Source organism: Xyrauchen texanus, chromosome 6 (genome assembly GCF_025860055.1).
Source record: "Xyrauchen texanus isolate HMW12.3.18 chromosome 6, RBS_HiC_50CHRs, whole genome shotgun sequence".
Taxonomy (NCBI): Eukaryota; Metazoa; Chordata; class Actinopteri; order Cypriniformes; family Catostomidae; genus Xyrauchen; species Xyrauchen texanus.
In genome coordinates, this window is record NC_068281.1 from 8,911,879 (window position 1) to 8,932,863 (window position 20,985).

The 20,985-nt window shown below is 38.0% G+C and overlaps 2 protein-coding genes across 2 annotated transcripts in view; both read left to right on the forward strand.

Annotated features, from left to right (window-relative positions):
* Positions 1–20,985, forward strand: part of capn10 (calpain 10) — a 139,720-nt gene that overhangs the window by 96,526 nt on the left and 22,209 nt on the right. The window lies entirely within an intron of this gene.
* On the forward strand, positions 4,415–20,752 carry LOC127645516 (zinc finger E-box-binding homeobox 1-like). The gene is made up of 6 exons (XM_052129161.1): positions 4,415–4,554; positions 11,241–11,369; positions 11,602–11,801; positions 11,971–12,076; positions 16,151–17,747; positions 19,368–20,752. The coding sequence occupies exons 1-5, from the start codon at positions 4,422–4,424 to the stop codon at positions 17,731–17,733; spliced, it is 2,151 nt and encodes a 716-aa protein (XP_051985121.1). The 5' UTR covers positions 4,415–4,421; the 3' UTR covers positions 17,734–17,747; positions 19,368–20,752.

Genomic DNA, 20,985 nt, shown 5'->3' on the forward strand with positions numbered 1-20,985 from the left:
ATATTGAAGAAATATGGGGTGTGCTTAAAAAGGGGTGATATGAGAGAATGGAGCTATCCAGTTATGATTGAAGAAAATGAAACTGCAGTAACAAATAAGGAAAAGGTAGAGATGATGGCAAAAGCCTTTGTTAAGATAAACAGCTCTAATAACTTATCAGAAAAACGAAGAAGAGGTAGAGAAAGAACAAAAGTAGAGAATGAGGATGCGTTATGTAGAAAAAATAATGGTGATGGGGAACAAGATGTCCCTTTTAGCATGGGAGAACTCCAAAGAGCATTGAACAGGACAGTGAAAACTGCACCGGGAAAAGATGAAATATGTTACAGTATGCTCAAACATTTAATCCCAGTCAGGAGAAACTGTTGATGTTGTATAATAGAGTGTGAGAGGAGGGAAAAATGCCACAAAGCAAAGAAGCAGTATTTATTCCAATAAGGAAGCCTGGGAAAGATGCAAGACCTGGGAACTATAGGCCAATAGCATTAACGTCACATATATGTAAAATAATGGAATGCATGATAAATGAAATCTATGTATTTCTTAGAGTAGAAATATAATGGCTGGATGTCAAAGTGGATTTAGAAAAGGAAGAAACACAATGGATCCTGTGATACATACGGAAGAGGAAATAAGGAAAGCTCAAATAAATAAAGAAACAGTAATAGCAGTGTTCTTTGATGTGGAGAAGGCATACAATATGCTATGGAAAGAAGGACTTCTAATTAAATTGCACTTGATGGGAGCTGGAGGGAAAATGTTCAACTGGATCATGGATTTCTTAAATGAAAGGAATATTAGGGGAAGATAGGGTCAGATATATCAAGGCAATATAATGTAGAAAACAGAACTCCACTAGGGAGTTTAATTAGTCAAAATGTATTCTCTATAATGATTAATGATATTTAATTAAACTTTCCTGTGCATATGGGGAGGTCATTATTTGCAGACGATGGAGCAATATGGAAGAGAGGTAGAAATGTTGAATATATAATCAAGAAGATGCAAGAAGTAATTGGGCAAGTTGAAAAGAGTGGAACAAAGTGGGGATATAAGTTCTCAGTGGAGAAAACAAAAGTAATGGTCTTTACAAATAAAAAGAAGAGCAAGGAATGCAAGTTAAAAATGTTTGGAAATATATTAGAAAAAGTAGTGTTTTCGATTTTTGGGAGTATATTTTGACACAAAACTAACATGGAGAGAACATATAAAGTACACCGTTAATAAATGTAAAAAAGTACTAAATGTGATGAGGTGTTACAGGGTTAGAATGGGGAGCAAGTATGACAAATTTGAAATATATATATATATATATACACAGTGCCCTCCACAATTATTGGCACCCCTGTTTAAGATGTGGTCGAGGACTTCTAAAAATTCTCCTTTTTTGAGTGCTGAGTGGTGGTGGTGTAGTGGCTAAAGCACAGGGCTGTTAATCAGAAGGTCGCAGGTTCTAACCCCACGGCCACCACCATTGTGTCCTTGAGCAAGGCACTTAACTCCAGGTTGTTCTAGAGGGATTGTCCCTGTAATAATTGCACTGTAAGTCGCTTTGGATAAAAACATCTGCCAAATGCATAAAAAAGAGAAAAATCCAACCTTTTATTTAAGTACATTACTTTGGTGGGAAAAAAAAAAAAAAATCACACATTTAGGGAAAAAAAAAAACTTGAAATCATGTGTCCCACAATTATTGGCACCCCTGATGTTAATACTTTGTACAACCCCATTTTGCCAACAAGACAGCACTTAATCTCCTCCTATAACGTTTCACAAGATTGGAGAACACAGAGAGAGGGATCGTTGACCATTCTTCTTTGCACAATCTTTCTAGATCATCCAGTGTCCTGGGTCCTCTCTGATGCACTCTCCTCTTTAGCTCGCCCCAAAGGTTTTCGATTGGGTTGAGGTCTGGGGACTGAGATGGCCATGGGAGGACCTTGAGTTTGTGACTGCTGAACCATTTTTGTGTAGATTTTGCCACATGTTTTGGATCATTATCCTGCAGAAAGACCCAATGACGACCCATCTTCAGCTTTCTGGCAGAGGCCATCAGGTTTTTATTTAAAATGTCCTGGTAGTTCAAAGTGTTCATAATGCCATGCACCCTAACAAGGTTCCCAGGGCCTTTGGAAGAGAAACAGGCCCACAGCATCACAGATCCTCCACCATACTACACGGTGGGCATGAGGTGCTTTTCGGCATACTCATCTTTTGTTTTACGCCAGACCCACTTAGAGTTTTTGTTGCCAAAAAGCTCAATCTTAGTCTCATCTGACCAAAGCACACGATCCCAGTTGAAGTCCCAGTGCCGCTTAGCAAACTCCAGACGTTTACGTTTGTGAGTGTTAGTGACAAAAGGCTTTTTCCTTGCATGCCTCCCAAACAGCTTGTTGGCATGTAGAGAGCGTCTGATGGTTGTTTTGGAGACTTTGTGACCCCAAGATGCCACTCTTTGATGCAATTCTGTGACAGTGAGCTTAGGACTTTTTTTTTACTTCTCTTACCATCCTCCTCACTGTGCGTTGTGGCAAGATAAAGTTGGGACCTCTTCCAGCCTTGTTTGTCACTGTTCCAGTTGTTTTAAACTTCTTAATGATTCCTCTGACTGTAGATACGGGCAAGTTAAGGCGAGTGGCTATTTTCTTGTAGCCATTGCCTGACTTATGAAGGTCGACACACATCTGCCTTACTTGAATGGTGTGTTCTCTTGTCTTTGCCATGTTGACCAATGGGTAAGAGAATTAGGCCTCTGTGTCACGTCATATTTATACCCCAGGGAAACAGGAAGTCATGAATTACTAATTAAAAGTTCCTAGATACCCTGACCAACTTTAGCAACTACAGAAAAATATATTTAAAAAAAAAATCAATTACATTTTTCAGCGGAATTGTTAGGGGTGCCAATAATTGTGGGACACATGATTTCAAGTTGTTTTTTTCTAAATGTGTGATATTTTTTTTTACCACCAAAGTAATGTACTTAAATAAAAGGTTGGATATTTCTCTATTTTTGCATTTGGGTTCTGTGTTGTTTAAAAAAAAGGAGAATTTTTAGAAGTCCTCGACCACATCTTAAACAGGGGTGCCAATAATTGTGGAGGGCACTGTATATAGCTCTAATATGGTCTAAGATAGACTATGGGTATATTGTATATGGATCAGCAGCAAAATCTGTGTTAGTCGAATTGGACATTGTGCAAGCACGTGCTTTAAGAATATGCTTAGGGGCAATCAGTACTTCCCCAGTATGTGCACTTCAGGATGAAGCAGGTGAAATGCCGTTGTGGTTACGACAAAGGCAATTGACAACCAACTATTCACTATTGGATCAATCGAAGGGGACATGGAGATAACCATCCAATGAAAAAGGTATTCCAGAAATGTTGGGAGAATGAGAAGAGAAAGAAAGAAAGTTTTGGATGGACAGGCGATTTAATAGCAAAGGAAATGGAAGTGTAGGATAAAAAATTTGCTGAGAATGTGGTGTGGCCTGATAAAACTATTTGGTTACTGGACAACCTGAAGGTTGATCTAGAGCTTTTAAAAATTAAAGGATGTAGAAGTATAGATATAACCAGTGAATATTATAAATACAAGCATTATAAATACAAAGACAGCATTTAAATATTTACAGATGGGTCAAAGGATCTACAAATGGATGTCACTAGATATGAAATGGGAGTCAACAAAAGAACAGCTGACAGCTTAAATGTACAGTTGAATTACATGCTATGTTAATAGCATTAGAATGGATTAAACAGACCAGAGATAACACATTTTAATATGCAGCGACTCTGTATCAGCCCTTATGAGTATTAAGTATGGAATAACTCAAAATCATCAAGAATTATTGTATGACATTTTGTTTACAAACTCAAGAATATGCAGACTAGGGAGAAGAATTACATTCATGAGGGTCCCAGCGCATGTGGGAATAAAGGGAAATTATAAAGCTGATAGAATGGCAAAAGAGGCAACAACAAAAAAAAGAGACATGTTGATGTCAAAATTAAGTTATCAAAGTCAGAAGTGAAGAATCTAGAAATGTTCATGGAAAAATGGCAACATCAGTGGGATCATGAAAAGAAGGGGAGACATCTGTACAGGGTTCATAAAGTAGGAATGGTATTTGATTCATATCTTAAGGAGAACTGGACCGGAAGGACGACTCTAATTAATAATGTATAAGTTAAAGAGAGACAATAGGTGGCAGTAATGCAACTATTTGAATCCCAAATGCCGTAAAACACCAAGGAAGAAGAAAAAAAAAATACTTCAGGTGTTAGCCAGGCGTAAATGGGCGGACACTAAACTTTCGGACGCCTTGGACACAGACCACACCCCTGGGGGCGGTGTTTTGGAGGCGCAATTAAATATTATACGCGCGCTATTTTGAACACAACAACACACAACAAAAAATGGCAGCGGTGAGAGAAGAGAAGTATCGCAAACATCTGGCAGTGACACTGCTCTATGCAGTTGCAAAGAAAAAAATTATCAAGCGACGTAAGTTGAATGTGCTTACAACGAAGGACAGCAGAACACAAGACGGTAAGTTTGCGTTATGTATTACCCAAATGCGGAGCACAGACGTGGAGGTGCATTTTTTTTAATATATTTCAGAACGTGGGCTGCGCGGTTTAATTACCTTTTTAAAAAAGTATAACCTTTTGTCAAACATGCTAAAACACACAGGACACCTATTTCCACTGTCGAGAGACTATCTTTGACTCTCAGTGTACTAGCATGTTCAGACACGCAACAACGCGTTGCCGAAACATTCAAGATTGGGTCGTGCACGGCTCGCTCGCGGGGTAGTCGCGGACGTGTTACGAAGCAAGTCTTTACAAAAAGGAAAGTGAAATGTTACAAAATGCCCCATAGGCGGGGCACATTGTAACAGGGGAGGGGCACATTAAAACATGACTTTATGACAGTGTTAAATCCCACTCTAATGGTGCGTTCACATACAACGCAATGCTCACACGAGTTTGACCGCTGGATTATAAATTTGTGTTTAAACTCGCGTTTTCGCGAGTATTCCCTCTTCTCTTCAGGGAAAGGACAGGAGCAGGGGCTTCTACGACTTGGTTCATAGTAAAGTACAACCAGTAGCTGGAATCAAGTAGACCTGCATCTTTTCAGAACTTCCTCACTTTCTTCCAAGCGATTACTTTTTTTGTTTTTCTCTCGTCCTGTCTCTGTACATGTGTGACGAGTGAATTGTATGACACAATTCTATGGAGGCCCAAACCTGCAAAAATAATAAATAAATGTAATAATAAAAAAAATAAATGTCTTGATAACACAAATATAAATCGTGTTTAATTAAAGTTATTCCTGAATTTATTATTGTATAACTTTATTCCTTTATTATTTTCTGTATTTATTTGTAACTTTTTTTTATTTATTAATTTATTTTGCATTGTTTTTATTTATGTTCATTTATTTTTTTATATTTATTTATTCCCACATATATTTATTTCCATATGTATATATTCCCATATTTATGTATTTATTTTTACTTTTCTGAGTGTAACATGGAAATGAGGGAGGCAGTCCTTAGTAGCTCCAGTGCATCATTGGTTGAGAGCTCAATAATACTTATCGGAAGCAAATAAATGGACTTATACATAAACGATCAGGGAAATGAAGCATGGTTGTATCTTTTACAATGAGCAATCATAACAACGGAAAACTATATTATGGATTTGTGGACAAATAAAAGAAAAGCATAAGTTTAAATCATGAAACTTGCTCATTTTGTGGTTTTGTTGAAGAAACAGCTCCCCATTTATTTTGTGATTGTAGTATAACCAATAAATCTTGGATTGACTTAAGCTCTTATGTTTTTAGACCCACAAATAGGTATAGTTTACATGCGATATGGCCATGACCTAACATCACATCAAAACAAGTCAAGAGTAATCGAGCACATGCTTCAATCTGCTTCAATCTACAATAAGCCAATGGACCCGCCCACATAATTATCATACAAGAGACATGTAAGAATAAATACATGTGGGAATATTTAAATATAGAAATAAATACAGGTGGGAATAAATACATATAAAATAAATGAATGCATGCATAAATAAATAATAATAATAAAAACAAATGAAAGAATAAAGAATACAAATAAAAAGAGAAAATAATAAAGGGAAAAAAAGTCTAACAAAAATAAATTCAGGAATAACTTCGATTAAATAGAAAAATTTTCTAAATTGAATTATATTTGTTTTATCAAGACATTTATTTATTTATTTTCTTATTATTAAATTTATTTATTTATGTATTTATTTATTATTTTTGCAGGTATTGTCCTCCATACAATTCGTGTGAATTTCAATTCGCTTCTTTGCATTGACATCAAATGTAATCGTACTGTCAAAACGCTCACTTCGCATTGTATGTGAACATACCATAACAACTGTATCTGATCTAATTAAGATAAACTAAAATAATATATAATAGTCAATCGGTGTTTTCCCATAAATTACCTTAGCTGTGTCCGAAACCACCCCTTGTCCACTATATAGTGCACTATTTTGGGTATCTGCCATTTTGTAGTGGTGTCCAAATTCTGAGTGAGCCACTCATTCCCTACTTTTGTTCACTCATTCTTACACACAATGCACTCTAATTCTGAGTGTACATTCAATGTTTAAATGCCCATAATCCGTGGCGAAGACGTACGAGCTTGGAGATTACTGCTTTCACTCCTGCAATGTTTTATTTCATTCTGAATATATTTAATTACATTTGACAAATGTTACTTGATTAAAATAACATAACATATTGAGGCAAAACATAGATATGTTAAAATGTACTCCTTATTGATATTGTATACAGAATTATGCCATTAAGCTGAAGAATTCTTTCTTTACTAAATAATTCATAATATCAGTTGATATTATTTTAACTCTAGACTGTACGTAGTGGAAATTATAATTCTGTGGATGATTGAAATATTCTGTTAAAACATGTAGAAGTGAAAGCCTTAAACTCCCAGCTCATACATCTTCCTCACAGTGGATTATGGGCATTTAAACATCGTCGAATGCACACTCAAAATTAGAGTGCATTTTGGGTAAGAATGACTGAACAAAAGTAGGGAACGAGTGGCTCACTCAGAATTCAGACACCACTACAAAATGGCAGACACCCGAAATAGTGCACTATATAGTGGATGGGTGCGGTTTCGTAAGAACCACAGCATAGGTAAAATACTGGCTAACAGATTGGAGATTAAAAACTATTTTTAATTTGAAAATAACTCTTCTCAACAACACTTAATGTCATTAGCAGGGGGAGTTAATATAAGAGATTTAAATTAAGCTGTGGCCAAAAGTATTGGCATTGACATAAATTGTGTTTTGCAAAGTTTGCTGCTTCAGTATTTGTAGATTATTTTTTTCACATGTTTCTATGTTATACTGGAAAAAAATGATAAGCGTTTCATAAGTTTTAAAGGCTTTTATTGGCAAAAACACTCAATGTAAGAGGATGTGACTTTTCAAATGATAAATAATAGCATAGTAAATATGGTATTTTGTGGAAAAACCTGTTATGGCGATTTTTAAGATATATCGGGTGGGCTGGTCATCACCGGGTGTTTTCCCAGTGGGCCAGCGTAATGTGGCTGATAAGCTGAAATGGGCCACAAAACAGCGCTATGATATGCCAAAGGGGGCATTACATGATATGGGTCTTAAGCAATGTCTGCAGATATCATAGTGTGTAAATGCAGAAGACACACCCATCTCAGATCCTGACCAAATTTGAAATTTTACAATGCATTGTAATCTTAATTGAATCGTTGTCAAAGCAGTCTCACCCACTTATCAAGTCATCATCTTGGACCAGAGGTGTTTAGCAGCTGGTACAAAATTTCTTTAAAGTTCGCCCAACCGGGCTGTTGCGAATCACCAAAATGAACTAAAAAAATAACCTTTGTTTTTGCCAGATTTTGATCGAAATTACATTTAGTTTGAAGTAATGTATATTGGGGCCTTTAATCCAAGGACAATTGTTATAAATGGCTTTTTAAAGAGTTATGTGGTTTACAAGTTTAATTAAGCCAATTGATCGTTTGTATCTTTTAGCCAATACATTTATTATACAAAAAAAAAACATTTTAAAAGGATTTTTTTATTCATTGGTGCTCCGCTATAATGACCTGTATTTGATGTGTTAGTTTAGTAAAAATTTCATGAATTCATGCTACCCTCAAATCATCAGTCACACTGTTTGAAGTTGGCTTGACGAAGCCAAAATAATGTTATTCTACAAACTTTGTTTAGGGTTTTTCAAAATCCCTAATCAGACCAAAATATGTAACACTAACTCCTAGAGCTTTCAAGTTACATCCACCAAACTTGGTACAGATCTTCAGACTGTTCTAGAATAGTGTGCTATGTATTTTCTTATCAGACTTTTAACAGTTTTTGCCCAGCAGACGATCATAAATTGGGGAAAAAAAACTGGTATATGTATGCACACACTTGCAGATGACGTCATATCAGTGAAACCAATGTGCCGCCATTTTGCTATGCCCAGACAGTCCAATGCCCCATTGACTTAATAGGAAATCATCTCATTTCAGCAAGTAAACACTAGTCATTCAATCACCAATTTTATATCTGAAATCTGTATGCACATCCCTACAATGCAAACGTCCTTCATATGTATTTATTTTAAAGTCGGGAGTTTTTCCTGTTTCTTGAAAGCCTAAGCAATTTATGTACACTAGTGGCCAAAAGTTTGGAATAATGTACAGATTTAACTCTTATGGAAAGATATTGTTACTTTTACTCACCAAAGTGGCATTCAGCTTATCGGTGTCTAGTCAGGACATTAATAATGTGAAAAATCGCTATAACAATTTGATGACAAATTTCAGAACTTCTTAAACCCACTTCAAGAGTTCTCATCAAAAAAATCCTCCATATGCATCAATGACGGCTTTGCAGATCTTTCGCATTCTAGCTGTTAGTTTGTCCAGATACTCAGGTGACATTTCACCCCACACTTCCTGTTGCACTTGCCTTTGATGTGGCTGTCTTTTCGGACACTTCTAACGCACCTTACAGTCTAGCTGATCCCACAAAAGCTCAATGGGGTTCAGATCCATATCACCTGAACCACAGCTGCCTCACATTACTGGATTATTGGTTGCCCCTTGCCCTCCTTTCAAGAACTGTACACTTCCAGAGTGAGGAAAAAGGGTTGGTAAAATCTCTCTGGACCCCACTCACCCAGTCCACTACCTTTTTGAACTGTTGCCTTCTGACCGACGCTACAGAGCCTTTTCCCTCAGGCTATCCATCTCATGAACAGTTAAAAATATACTATAAATAGTTGCAATACACAGCCTTGTCAATTCTATTATTTAACATATCATAACTCTTCTGCATTGCATTCCCTTGCACTGTATATAACAGATTTGTATTTGTACATGCTAATTATTATAATTTTTTTTATTAAAGAAACGTCCCTTTTTCAGGACACTGTATTAAATTATTTTGTAAAAATCCAAATAACTTTACAGATCTTTATTATAAAGGGTTTAAACAATGTTTTTCATGCTTGTTCATTGAACCATAAACGATTAATGAACATGCACCTGTGGAACGGTCGTTGTTGTTAAGACACTAACAGCTTACAGACGGTAGACAATTAAGGTCACAGTTATAAAAACTTGTGACACTAAAGAGACCTTTCTGCTGACTCTGAAAAACACCAAAAGAAAGCTTCCCAGAGTCCCTGCTCATCTATGTGAACGTGCCTTAGGCATGCTGCATGGAGGCATGTGGACTGCAGATGTGGTCAGGACAATACATTTGCAATGTCCGTACTGTGAGACATGCATCAACACCTGCACAGGATTGGTACATCCACATATCACATCTATCGGACAGGTACTGGATGGCAACAACTGCCTGAGTTACACCAGGAATGACAATCCCTCCATCAGTGCTCAGACTGTCCGAAATGGGTTGAGAGAGGCTGGACTGAGGGCTTGTAGGCCTGTTGTAAGACAGGTCCTTACCAGATATCACTGGTAACAACGTCGCCTATTGGCACAAACCCACCTTGACTGGACCAGACAGGACTGTCAAAACTTGCTCCTCACTGACGAGTTGCGGTTTTGTCTCACCATGGGTGATGGTCGGACTCTCGTATATTGTAGAAGGAATGAGAGTTCCACAGAGGCCTGTACTCTGGAGCGGGATCAATTTGGAGGTGGAGGGTCCGTCATGTGTCACAGCATCTTCGGACTGAGCTTGTTGTCATTGCAGGCAATCTCAACGCTGTGCATTACAGGGAAGACATCCTCCTCCCTCATGTGGCACCCTTCCTGCAGGCTCATCCTGATATGACTCTCCAGCATGACAATGCCACCAGCATACTGCTCGTTCTGTGCGTGATTTCGTGCAAGACAGGAATGTCCGTGTTCTGTCATGGCCAGCGAAGAGCATGGATCTCATTCCCATTGAGCACGTCTGGGACCTGTTAGATTGGAGGGTGAGGACTAGGGCCAATCCCCCCAGAAATGATGGGGAATTGCAAGTGCCTTGGTGGAAGAGTGGGGTAACATCTCGCAGCAAGAACTGGCAAATCTGGTGTGGTCCATGAGGAGGAGATGCACTGTAGTACTTAATGCAGCTGCTGGCCACACCAGATACTGACTGTTACTTTTGATTTTGACCATTTTCTGTTAGTCACATGTCTGTGAAACTTGTTCAGTTTATGTCTTAGGTGTTGAATCTTTTTATGCTCATACAAATATTTACACATGTTAAGTTTGCTGAAAATAAAAGGATGTTTTTTATTTTTTTGCTTAGTTTATATGTATATATTTTTTTTCTTATTGTGTTTCTATATATATACTTATATTTGTATTCACTATTTATTTTTATTATCTATCTTGTTGTATTGTTTGGGCCCTGGAAGCTTGTATGTGCAAGCATACTTGGCAGTAAAGCTCATTCTGATTCTGAAAACTTTAGACGGGGCTTTGTCTTGACCAATTTTACTTATCTAGTTGAAGATTACCGCTTTACCAAAACTACAGGTATCTGCAAGTTCCAAAAGGAAAGTATTGGTACCTGAACCTGGTATCTACAAAATATTATTGGTAGCAGTAGCTAAGAAAATCCTAAAACAGAGAAGTGTGTGTGTGTGTGTGTGTGTGTGTGTGTGTGTAGTTGATCTAATCCCTCTGTGTTTCAAAGAGGAGTGTATTGCTGATGAGGAAGATGAAGTGGCCGGTCAGGAAAAGCAGTTGGAAACTACAAGCATTTACTCCGGTGCCCCAGAGGAGCGCGAGAACACTCCAAAGAGAGGGGTCCATGATGAGAATGGTACCCAACAAACATCTTCCAATGTTGCTGCATTCAGCTCTCTCTCCACCCTTCTGTTTTTCGTCTTCTACAGTTGCTATGAGCTTTTCTTTTAGAGTCTATCACGTAGGTTCCATTTAGTCTGAAATGGATCTCAATACAAAGTGTAAACTGGCCACATTTAGATCTATTACAAGCTTGTTTTCCTCCTCATCAATGTGATCATCTGTCCACCCCCCTCTCTGTCTTCTAGGTACCCTGGATGCATTCTCTTTTCTGCATACTTGTCCACACTGTTACCGTGGTTACAAACATCATACTTCTCTGAAGAAACACATGAAAATTTGGCATGAAAAGAGAGACAACTACTGCTGTTCCCTCTGTAGCTACACCTTCGCCTACCACACACAACTCGTCCGTCACATGACCTCACACAGGCATGTCCGGGAGCAGGTACGCCATCCCACTCACACCTTTTATGATCTTCATAACTTTGTGTGAGGAAATTGCACTGAGCTTTTGTTCACAGTCAGTTGTCGCCTAAAACTACTCTGTAGAAGCACTGTTAACCAATATTTTTTTTTGCCACTATTTTGACCACCCTCTTTTTTTTTCTTCAAAGAAGACTATTTCTCAGTCAGTTGGAAACCGAAGGTTTAAATGTACAGAATGTTCCAAGGCCTTCAAATACAAACATCACCTGAAAGAGCACCTGCGCATTCACAGTGGTCAGTTGCATACAGAAACTACTTGGAGAATTATATTTGGCAGTGCTTTTTACACTTTTTTTCATTTGTGTTAATGGGTTTTGAATCCCAGAGTTACCCTGTGTAAAACAACCTTTATTAATTTGTAATTTTGGAAGGGAGTTAGAACAGCTTTTAAACTTGGGTTTTAAAACGCTACTCCAGAGAAAGGTTAGCCTTGCTTTTGTGGTACTGACAGTGAATTGAGCTGCCAAATGTATACATTTTTAAACTATGTGGTGCTAGATTGGTACAGCAGGTTTTTTTAAACCGACAACTAATCACAAACTAAAATTGCTTTATACATTTTCGAAAGAACCGGTATAGACATTTTGTTAAAGGGATACTTCACCCAAAAATGAAAATTCTCATCATTTACTCACGCTTATGCTGTCCCAGATGTGTATGACTTACTTTCTTCTGCAGAACACAAAGATTTTTAGAAAGAATATTTCAGCTCTGTAGGTCCTCACAATGCAAGTGAATGGTGGACTGAATTCAGAAGGTCCAAAAAGAACAAAGTCAGCATAAAAGTAGTCCATAAGTCTCCTGTGGTTAATCCAAAACTTCAGAAGCAATATTATTGGTGGATGAGAAACGGATCAATATTTATTTTTTACTGTAAATCTGCACTCGCTTCCATATTCAGCCAACTTCTGGTTGGGGCTGATCAAAGGTGGAGATTTATAGTAAGAAAGGATTTGAATATTAATCGTTTTTTGTTTTTTTTTACCCACACCTATCATATTGCTTGTAAAGACACCACTGATAGATTTAAAGATATCTTTTAACCACTGGAGAGTTATAAATTACTTTTATGCTGCCTTTATGTGCTTTTTGGTGCTTCCAAGGTCTGATCAACATTCACTTGCATTGTGAGGGCCAGTTGATGTTCTGCAGAAGAAAGAAAAATCATACACATCTGGGATAGCATGAAGGTGAGTAATTGAGCAAATTTTCATTTTTGGATGAACTATACCTTTAAGACATTTCAAAAGATGGACAAGCAATTAATAAATTGTGCCACATGCTTATTACATGCTGTCCAATGAATGTAATACGCCTCATAAAAATGCAAAAAATAATTTTAACCCAGGGTTTACAAATATACAGTGTGGAAGTCTTATAGAGCAGGATAAATGACTAGAAGATTTGAATTTTAAACATTTTAATTACATTTTTAACAAAATGAAATGTTCTATGTATTTTATAGTTTTAAATTTTTAGGCCAGAGGTCAAGCATCTGGATTCCACGGGGAAAAGTAGATGGCTTCAGAGAATTTGAACAGAGTATTTTGGCCAATCACAGAGCTTCAGTGGTAATTCTAGCATTTGCAGTGAAAACTTAAAATTTTACATATCAAGTACCCATGGCCAGTATATATTGAACCATTTCAATTAATTATCATTGACACCTGCAGATATAGTACAGAAATCAGAATATGTTCAGTCTAAACAAGTTTCTTCCACTAGATCGGGAAATAAACTTGCGATACAGACGTGACTAAAGTGGACATGAGTAAAAACTTTGTGTGCACAATCCAGAAATGATACCAAATACATGATATACAAGGGTTGACACTCCTAAGAACATGTAGTAAATATTTTTTATTAACTTGTTTTCACTTAAATAATGAATACCCGTTGTTACAGACATGACAGTTGTGAAAACAAAACACTAAAACTGGGTTCTATGGGCTGCATTTTTTACCCTTTCAAAAAGCGATGTGTGAGCGAGTGGCGCCCTGACGCGAGTAAAATTGGAATAAGCAGAGTAGCACAGCAATTATGTTTATCATATTACAGTTCAAATTGCAAAGTTTCTCAAAATATCCCTTCTCAAATGCTGGCTCTAAATGCTTTAGCTTGAAACAAGTCACAGATCAAAGAAATCGTCAGTCATCTTTTAGAATAATCATAGTAAAAGTGCGCTGATGGTTGTGATACTCTCGTTGACTTTCAGTTGAAGTCAGAAGTTTACATACACTTAGGTTGAAATTATTTATTTATTTTTTAACCACTCCAAAGATTTTATTATATTGGCAAACTATAGTTCTGGCAAATTGTATAGGACATCTACTTCGTGCATGATACGAATAATTTTTCCAACAATTTTTTACAGACAGATGGTTACACTTTTAGTTGACTCACAATTCCAGTGGGTCAGAGGTTTACATACACTAAGTTTACTGTGCCTTTTAAGCAGCTTGGAAAATTATGTCAAGCCTTTAGGCAATTAGCCAATTAGCTTCCGATTTCTGGAGTCAATTGGAGGTGAACCTGTGGATGTATTTTAAGGCCTACCTTCAAACTCTGTGCCTCTTTGCTTGACATCATGGGAAAATCAAAAGAAATAAGCCAAGAAAAATATTGGACCTCCACAAGTCTGGTTCATCATTGGGAGCAATTTCCAAACGCCTGAAGGTACCACGTTAATCTGTACAAACAATAGTACGCAAGTATAAACGCTCAGGAAGGAGACACATTCTGTCTCCTGTAGTTTGGAGTGAAGTGCAAATCAATCCCAGAACAACAGCAAAATACCTTGTGAAGATGCTGGAGGAAACGGGTAGACAAGTATCTATATCCACAGTAAAACAAGCACTGGTCAGCAAGGAAGAATCTGTGGCTCCGAAACTGCCATAAAGCCAGACTATAGTTTGCAAGTGCTCATGGGGACAAATATCTTTTTGGAGAAATGTCCTCTGGTCTGATGAAACAAAAATGTAACCGTTTGGTCATAATGACCATCGTTATGTTTTGAGGAAAAAGAGTGAGGCTTGCAAGCCGAAGAACACCATCCCAACTGTGAAGCATGGGGGGTGCTTGGATTCAGGAGGGACTGGTACACTTCACAAAATAGATGGCATCATGAGGAATGAAAATTGTGATATATATTGAAGCAACATCTCAAGACATGGAAGTTAAAGCTCTGTCGTAAATGGGTCTTCCAAATGGACAATGACCCCAAGCATACCTCAAGTTGTGGCAAAATGGCTTAAATGCTGGAATTGCCATGGTGGCTCTATGATTGGCCAAAATGCTCAGTTTGACTTCTATGAAACCCTCTACTTTTCCCTGTGGTACCCGGATGATTGACCTCTGGCCTACTTTATGTAAGAGTTTTTAATTTTAGTATATTGAATTTTATATTCTGAATATTTACAGCTAATTTCACCTTAAACATTCTGCTGTTTAAAAAAACAAATCTATATAATATGCCACAAAAACAATTCAATTTTGTTAAACTCAACATCTAAAATTCTAATTCAAAGCTTTTATTTAGCTCCATAAAATCTCAACACCTGACAATTTAGGATTAATTCCTAACCCAGAATAAAGAACAAATGGTGTGAAACTGGAATGAGAACCACTGATTGTTAACCCAGGGTTATAAGTTCCTGGTTTAATAATTTCATTGTTGAAAAGCCAATTTATTCCTTAAATACCAACATAATTACTGCACTTAATTTCCTGTGACTTAACATAGTGGACTCCGTAATCTTTAAAACGCTGATTGTTTTTCTTATTATGGAATGTTCAGGGTTCAATACAAGTTAAACTCAATCACAGCATTAGTGGCATAATATTGTTTTCCATAAAAATAATCTGCTCTTTCCTACTAAATATATATATATATATATTTTTTTTTTTAAATAAGCAAAAATCGCAGTTAAATAAGCAAAAATCGCAGTTACAATATAAGTGAATCTGTATTTTAGCATTTATGGACTGGCCCCATTCAAAGTATAGCCTTAATGTACTAACCTTATCTGTGTTTGGTTATATCCAATATTGCAACTTCATCGTTATTGCTACAAAACCCTGTAATAGGATATAACTTTGCACAAATAAGATTAGTAAGCCATTTTAACGCAAAAATAATGGTAATGCATAATGTTTACGTCTTGTGGCTGTATTTTTTAAACCGTGTGTATTTGAGCTTTTATGGACAGACCTATTTGCATTGAAAGTGCCTTACTGTAACCGGTTTTTAGGATTGTGTGTGCACATGTGCATGTGTAATTCCATGCATATCTTTTCATTTTTATCCAGGTGAGAAGCCATATGAATGCTTTAATTGTCAGAGACGTTTCTCTCACTCTGGGACCTACAGCGCTCATATCACCACTAAGAAGTGTGCGGGCGGGAACCCTGCTGTCAAAAGTGTGCCTCTCAGTCCTAGAATGAAAGCAGCCATGACCCTCCCTCTCCCCACACACATCCTTCTGAGAGGAAAGGTAGACATTGCCAACAAGCCTCAACAAGAGCTATTCCCCCTGAAGCAGATAAAACAGGAGCCTGTTGAACATCAACCCAAAGCGGTGTCAGCAACACCAACTATAAACACCACCACCAATGGAGCTGTGGCCACAAACGCTAAAGGTGTTGTGCAGACTTTGGTCATGCCCACTGTCGGGCTGGTCCAGCCAATCAGCATTAACCTTAGTGACTTACAGAGTGTGCTGCATGTGTTGGCTAGTGCTAATGTTAATAGCACGAATACGCAGCCACCGGCGATCTCTGCCATCTCTCTGCCAGTTGTGGGACAAGATGGAAATGCCAAAATTATCAACCACAACCCCCAATTAGACTCACAATTTAATGAAGTTAAATTAAATGCTACACAGCCTGTTGTGACGCAGCCTACTGTGACACAAGCCAGTACAGCTCAGGCAAAATATATGGTCTCTGTCACACAGCCAAAAGGGGGGCAGATTGATTCAGCACAGTCCAACTTGACTGAAACCCAAACATTAAGTACACTCAATGCAAAACCTACACAGGTAATTATCATCAAACCAGTCCAAGCCGGAAACCCCACTAAACCGGCATCTATCATCAGACTAACCCCTGCACCGGCTGCCAGGTTGTTCCAAGCCTGTGCGGCACAACCAAAGCACACCCAGCAATCTTTACTGCTAGTGAGGAGAGCAGATGGGACACAGACTCTTGTGGTTCGACAAGTAGCTATAGCCAGTCCCAACACACAGAGCAATCCTACAGTGGAGACAAAGCCCACTGAGATAAAATCATCCCTAGAAAAGACTACAAATACTGCACTTGTACCACAGGCCGATAGGAGGGAGACAACAGAAAATACGGGTTCCTTTGAGTCTAATGTTTGTAAACAACACTTGACTGCCAATGTATCATTGGGCATCAAAATCAAAACTGAACTTGACTCTCCCTCCAAGATTGAGACTGAAATGGAGGAGGGAGGAGAGAAAGATATGGAGACAGACGGAGATAAAGAGGAAGTGATGCAAGCTACAAATAATGTAGTCTCTCACTCTGGAACAGTTCATAGCCATGTTGCGTGTGGAGACAACTTCCATAACTACGCAAGTTGTTTGCTTTGCGAAAGTGGCCCAAGCAAACACCAACTCCTTGACTCTCGGAACAGTGACACCAAGGGGTTGCCTAAAATTATCTCTCTGTCCTCTCTACTTAAAAAGGACAAGAGTGGAGCAGCAGAGCGCCTCCTTCCTCTCCTGAAGGCCTATAGTCAGGACCCTAATCCCACTGAGGAGCAGCTGTATCAGGTTGCCAAGTCAGTTAAGCTGCCTCTAGAGGCTGTCTGCAAGTGGTACCAGAAGATGCATTCCAAGAAGATTTTGCTTAAGGCTGCAACTTGAAAAACAGCCAACATGTAAGTACAAAACACATTTTGTTTGACTTTTAACTGGGGTTGTCATGACACCACATTTTTAAGTAGTTGATATCGATAACACTACAATTCCCAAAACCTAATATACTATTGAACACTCTCTTATTTTTAAAAATTTGTTTATAAATTTTATTAAACCTGTATGGCATGTTGCCTTCCAGGTATTTTTAAATTACATAAACATTGTTTTGTTTTTTTCTAAGCAATTATTCAAGTAAACAATCTGTAAAACACAAAGGTTGTATTTACTAAGGTTGTATTTATTTAAATTACTTGTATACATTAAGTAAACTAACAATGAACAGTACTTGTACAGCACACACATTCATTCATGAAACATTCATTTCAACATATGCAAATTTATTTTATCAAGTCATATGTGTTAATGCATTATGGACTAATGTGAACAATTAACAAATGTACTGTCATAAATTAACATGAACAAAGATAAGAAAAAAAAGAAAAGCTGTACAAATACATTGTACATTTTTTTTGTTAATGTTATATAATGCATTAACTAATGTTAAATCAGCTCTGGCAATTTCCCAAAATGAGAAGTTGTAACATTTCCGGAACAGTATCATTTTGATGCTATGTGTACAAAGTGGAGAATTTAATGTTCGGGACACGCTGACATATGAAGTCTGCTTTGGGCTAATAGCAAAGTTTGGATATTGATTATGCAATTACTCCGTGCCATTTAATGCCTGTAACTAGAGTAAAACGTTGTCAAATTGGACCGATAGTGAAACTAAGTGCTTCTCTTAAGCTGAGTGGATGAAATTTGTCAGCACCCTACAGGTTACTTTTTACTTGCCGTCCATGTTACTTATGATAAAACAACTTGCTTCCTTCGGGAATGAGGTATACACTGACTCCAAGCCAGGTGATTAGCTTGAAAGTTTAAAGATCATTTCCAGCAAATGACATCATTGATTTTATCTGCATTTTGGTGCTGATGTGCAGGGGCGGATTATGACTAATAAGAGCCTAGGGCCAAATTTAATTTAGGTTTCTTTTTTTTGTAAAGTAGGACAAACATGCAGTTATAGCAATGAATGGTGTATATAGTTGGTTTTCTTAAGAGGACAATTATAATGTTTTATACACCAAACACTATATTGATGTTTGGGGGAAAAAAGTAAAAATCAAATCCGCCTGTTTACATTCACTTAAAGGGATTGTTCGCCCAAAAAAAAAATAATTATGTCATTTACTAACCCTTATGTTGTTACAAACCTGTATGTGTTCCTTACTTCTGCTGAATACGAAAGATGTTAGGCAGAATGATGATCTTTGTCATCAGTCACTTCTGTTGCAATTTTTCCCCAGAAATGAAATGGTAGTGGGACTCTCGGTCCCTAAAGATTCTGCTAAACATATTATTTGTAATCCACAGCAGAATAGCAAATTGGTTTGGAACAACATGATGACAGAATTTTCATTTTTGGATGAACTATTCCTTAAAGACAATTCAACTGCTTTTAATTTGTACCTTTTGACATACTAACTGTAACAATTCTTAGGCGGTCACTAATTATGACTTTTAAACAGTAATCGGTTGTTCCAAAACATATTACAAATGTCCTGCTTTCTCACCAGACTGAGGAAAATTCCCCATGTAATCCTACTGATGTGTCTCAAGAAAAGAACTCTACCCAAGACACCTTGCGTTCCTACTCAACCTCTTGACGGCACCTCAACGGACACCCAAAATTGAACTCTGTGCTACTTCACCTGACTCATCTCCAGCCATTTTGTTTGTTTGACTTTCAGCGCTGCGCAGGCTGATCTGCACTGGATTTGAAGCAGTGCATGTTGGTTAGAACTTTTGTCCGAGTTGAGACGGTGCCACCGCCATGTCACCGTGATCATGAAAGCACTGCGAAAGTGGTTCGAGAGCAGCTGCCTGGCACAGCAGCTGAAGTTGCTCCAAAGTGGCTGGACATGCTCTGATGACCACACAGCTTATTCTTAAAAAATGGGGATAGACCTTGTTAGCATGAGAAACATCTTTATTCATATGCTCTCGGTCAAGCGGAAAAACAGGATGCAGCCATTGGTAGACAATCTTATAGAATACCTTGAAACCCAAAATACCTTGTCCCAGTACCCAGTAGTTATCAAGTAATTTTTACGAAATTTGACTTGTGGACCAGTGAGGTGGGGATTCATTTACTGAAAGGAGGAAACCTAAAGGGAAGAGTTCACTGGACTCCAGGGCCCCCAAGGACTGGGTTGGCCCCCAAGAACTATTGCTCTTCAGATCTTCCCTGGGATCCTCACTGTGTGTGTCCTAGTGTTTCCTTGTGTTGGGTGGTGTGCTTTATTTTTTTCTGCAGTTTGTTAATGAGTTAGTGTAATGGAGCCAGCTGGTACGTCATAGCTGTGCAGTGTGTAACCCCCCCGGCCTCAAGAGGCGCACTAGTGACTGATGCTAGGGGCTGTAGCCTTAAGCCTCCTCGTTAGCACGCCTGCCTCCGGTTGGAATCCGGCTCGGAGCGAATCGAGTAGGACCGGTTATGCTAGTAGATGACTAGATTCAACCATTTCAGAAACAACAGCATCGTTTGACTTTCTGTTCTTCTTTTGTCTTCAATACATAAAGTTACAAAAAATACAAAAGCATCTAATTTAATTCCTCCTGAAGAAGCTTCAGTCGTAAAAGACATCATAAGAGAAGGGAGTGACTGGACATGATTGTGGTGACTGGAGAGTGCTGTAATGTTACATTCAGGACTGTGAATATACTTGACTATTTCCCCTCCGAAACTTAGTGATTCAGATGGTTTTAGCCTAATACATGTGTAGATATGTCTGCCCCAACACCAGTGTCTGAAAGAAAAGTCAACCTCGTTTTGTTATAAGATTCCATTTGCAAAGAGTCTTTCATCTTTGCTGTAAACTTTGTTTGTTTGTCTATAAAAAAAAACAACATATGCTTCCCTCAGATGTTGACCAGTTTTAAAGTAAAACAATAAATCTAATGGGTGAAGACTTTGAATTCAACTAGCCTCAATCCAATTAACATAAAAGAATCATCAAAATGGCTTGAGTCATTCACATCTTTTAATAATAAACAATGGTCACTAACCTTACGTTCACACCAGAGGTGGCGAGAGCGTCAAATCGACCGGAAGTCATTCATTTTCAATGACAGCCAGCATCTCTCGGCGGCGAGAAGCGGCACGGCGAGTCTTGGGCGGTGTGGGCGTCAGAT

What these genes read in the sequence shown, in the direction of transcription:
- LOC127645516 (XM_052129161.1), top strand. Translation starts at nt 4,422, where the DNA reads ATGGCAGCGGTGAGAGAAGAGAAGTATCGCAAACATCTGGCAGTGACA. An exon ending in ACAGGCATGTCCGGGAGCAG is followed by an intron (nt 11,802 to 11,970) that starts GTACGCCATCCC and finishes TTTTCTTCAAAG; the next exon opens with AAGACTATTTCTCAGTCAGT. An exon ending in GCACCTGCGCATTCACAGTG is followed by an intron (nt 12,077 to 16,150) that starts GTCAGTTGCATA and finishes ATTTTTATCCAG; the next exon opens with GTGAGAAGCCATATGAATGC.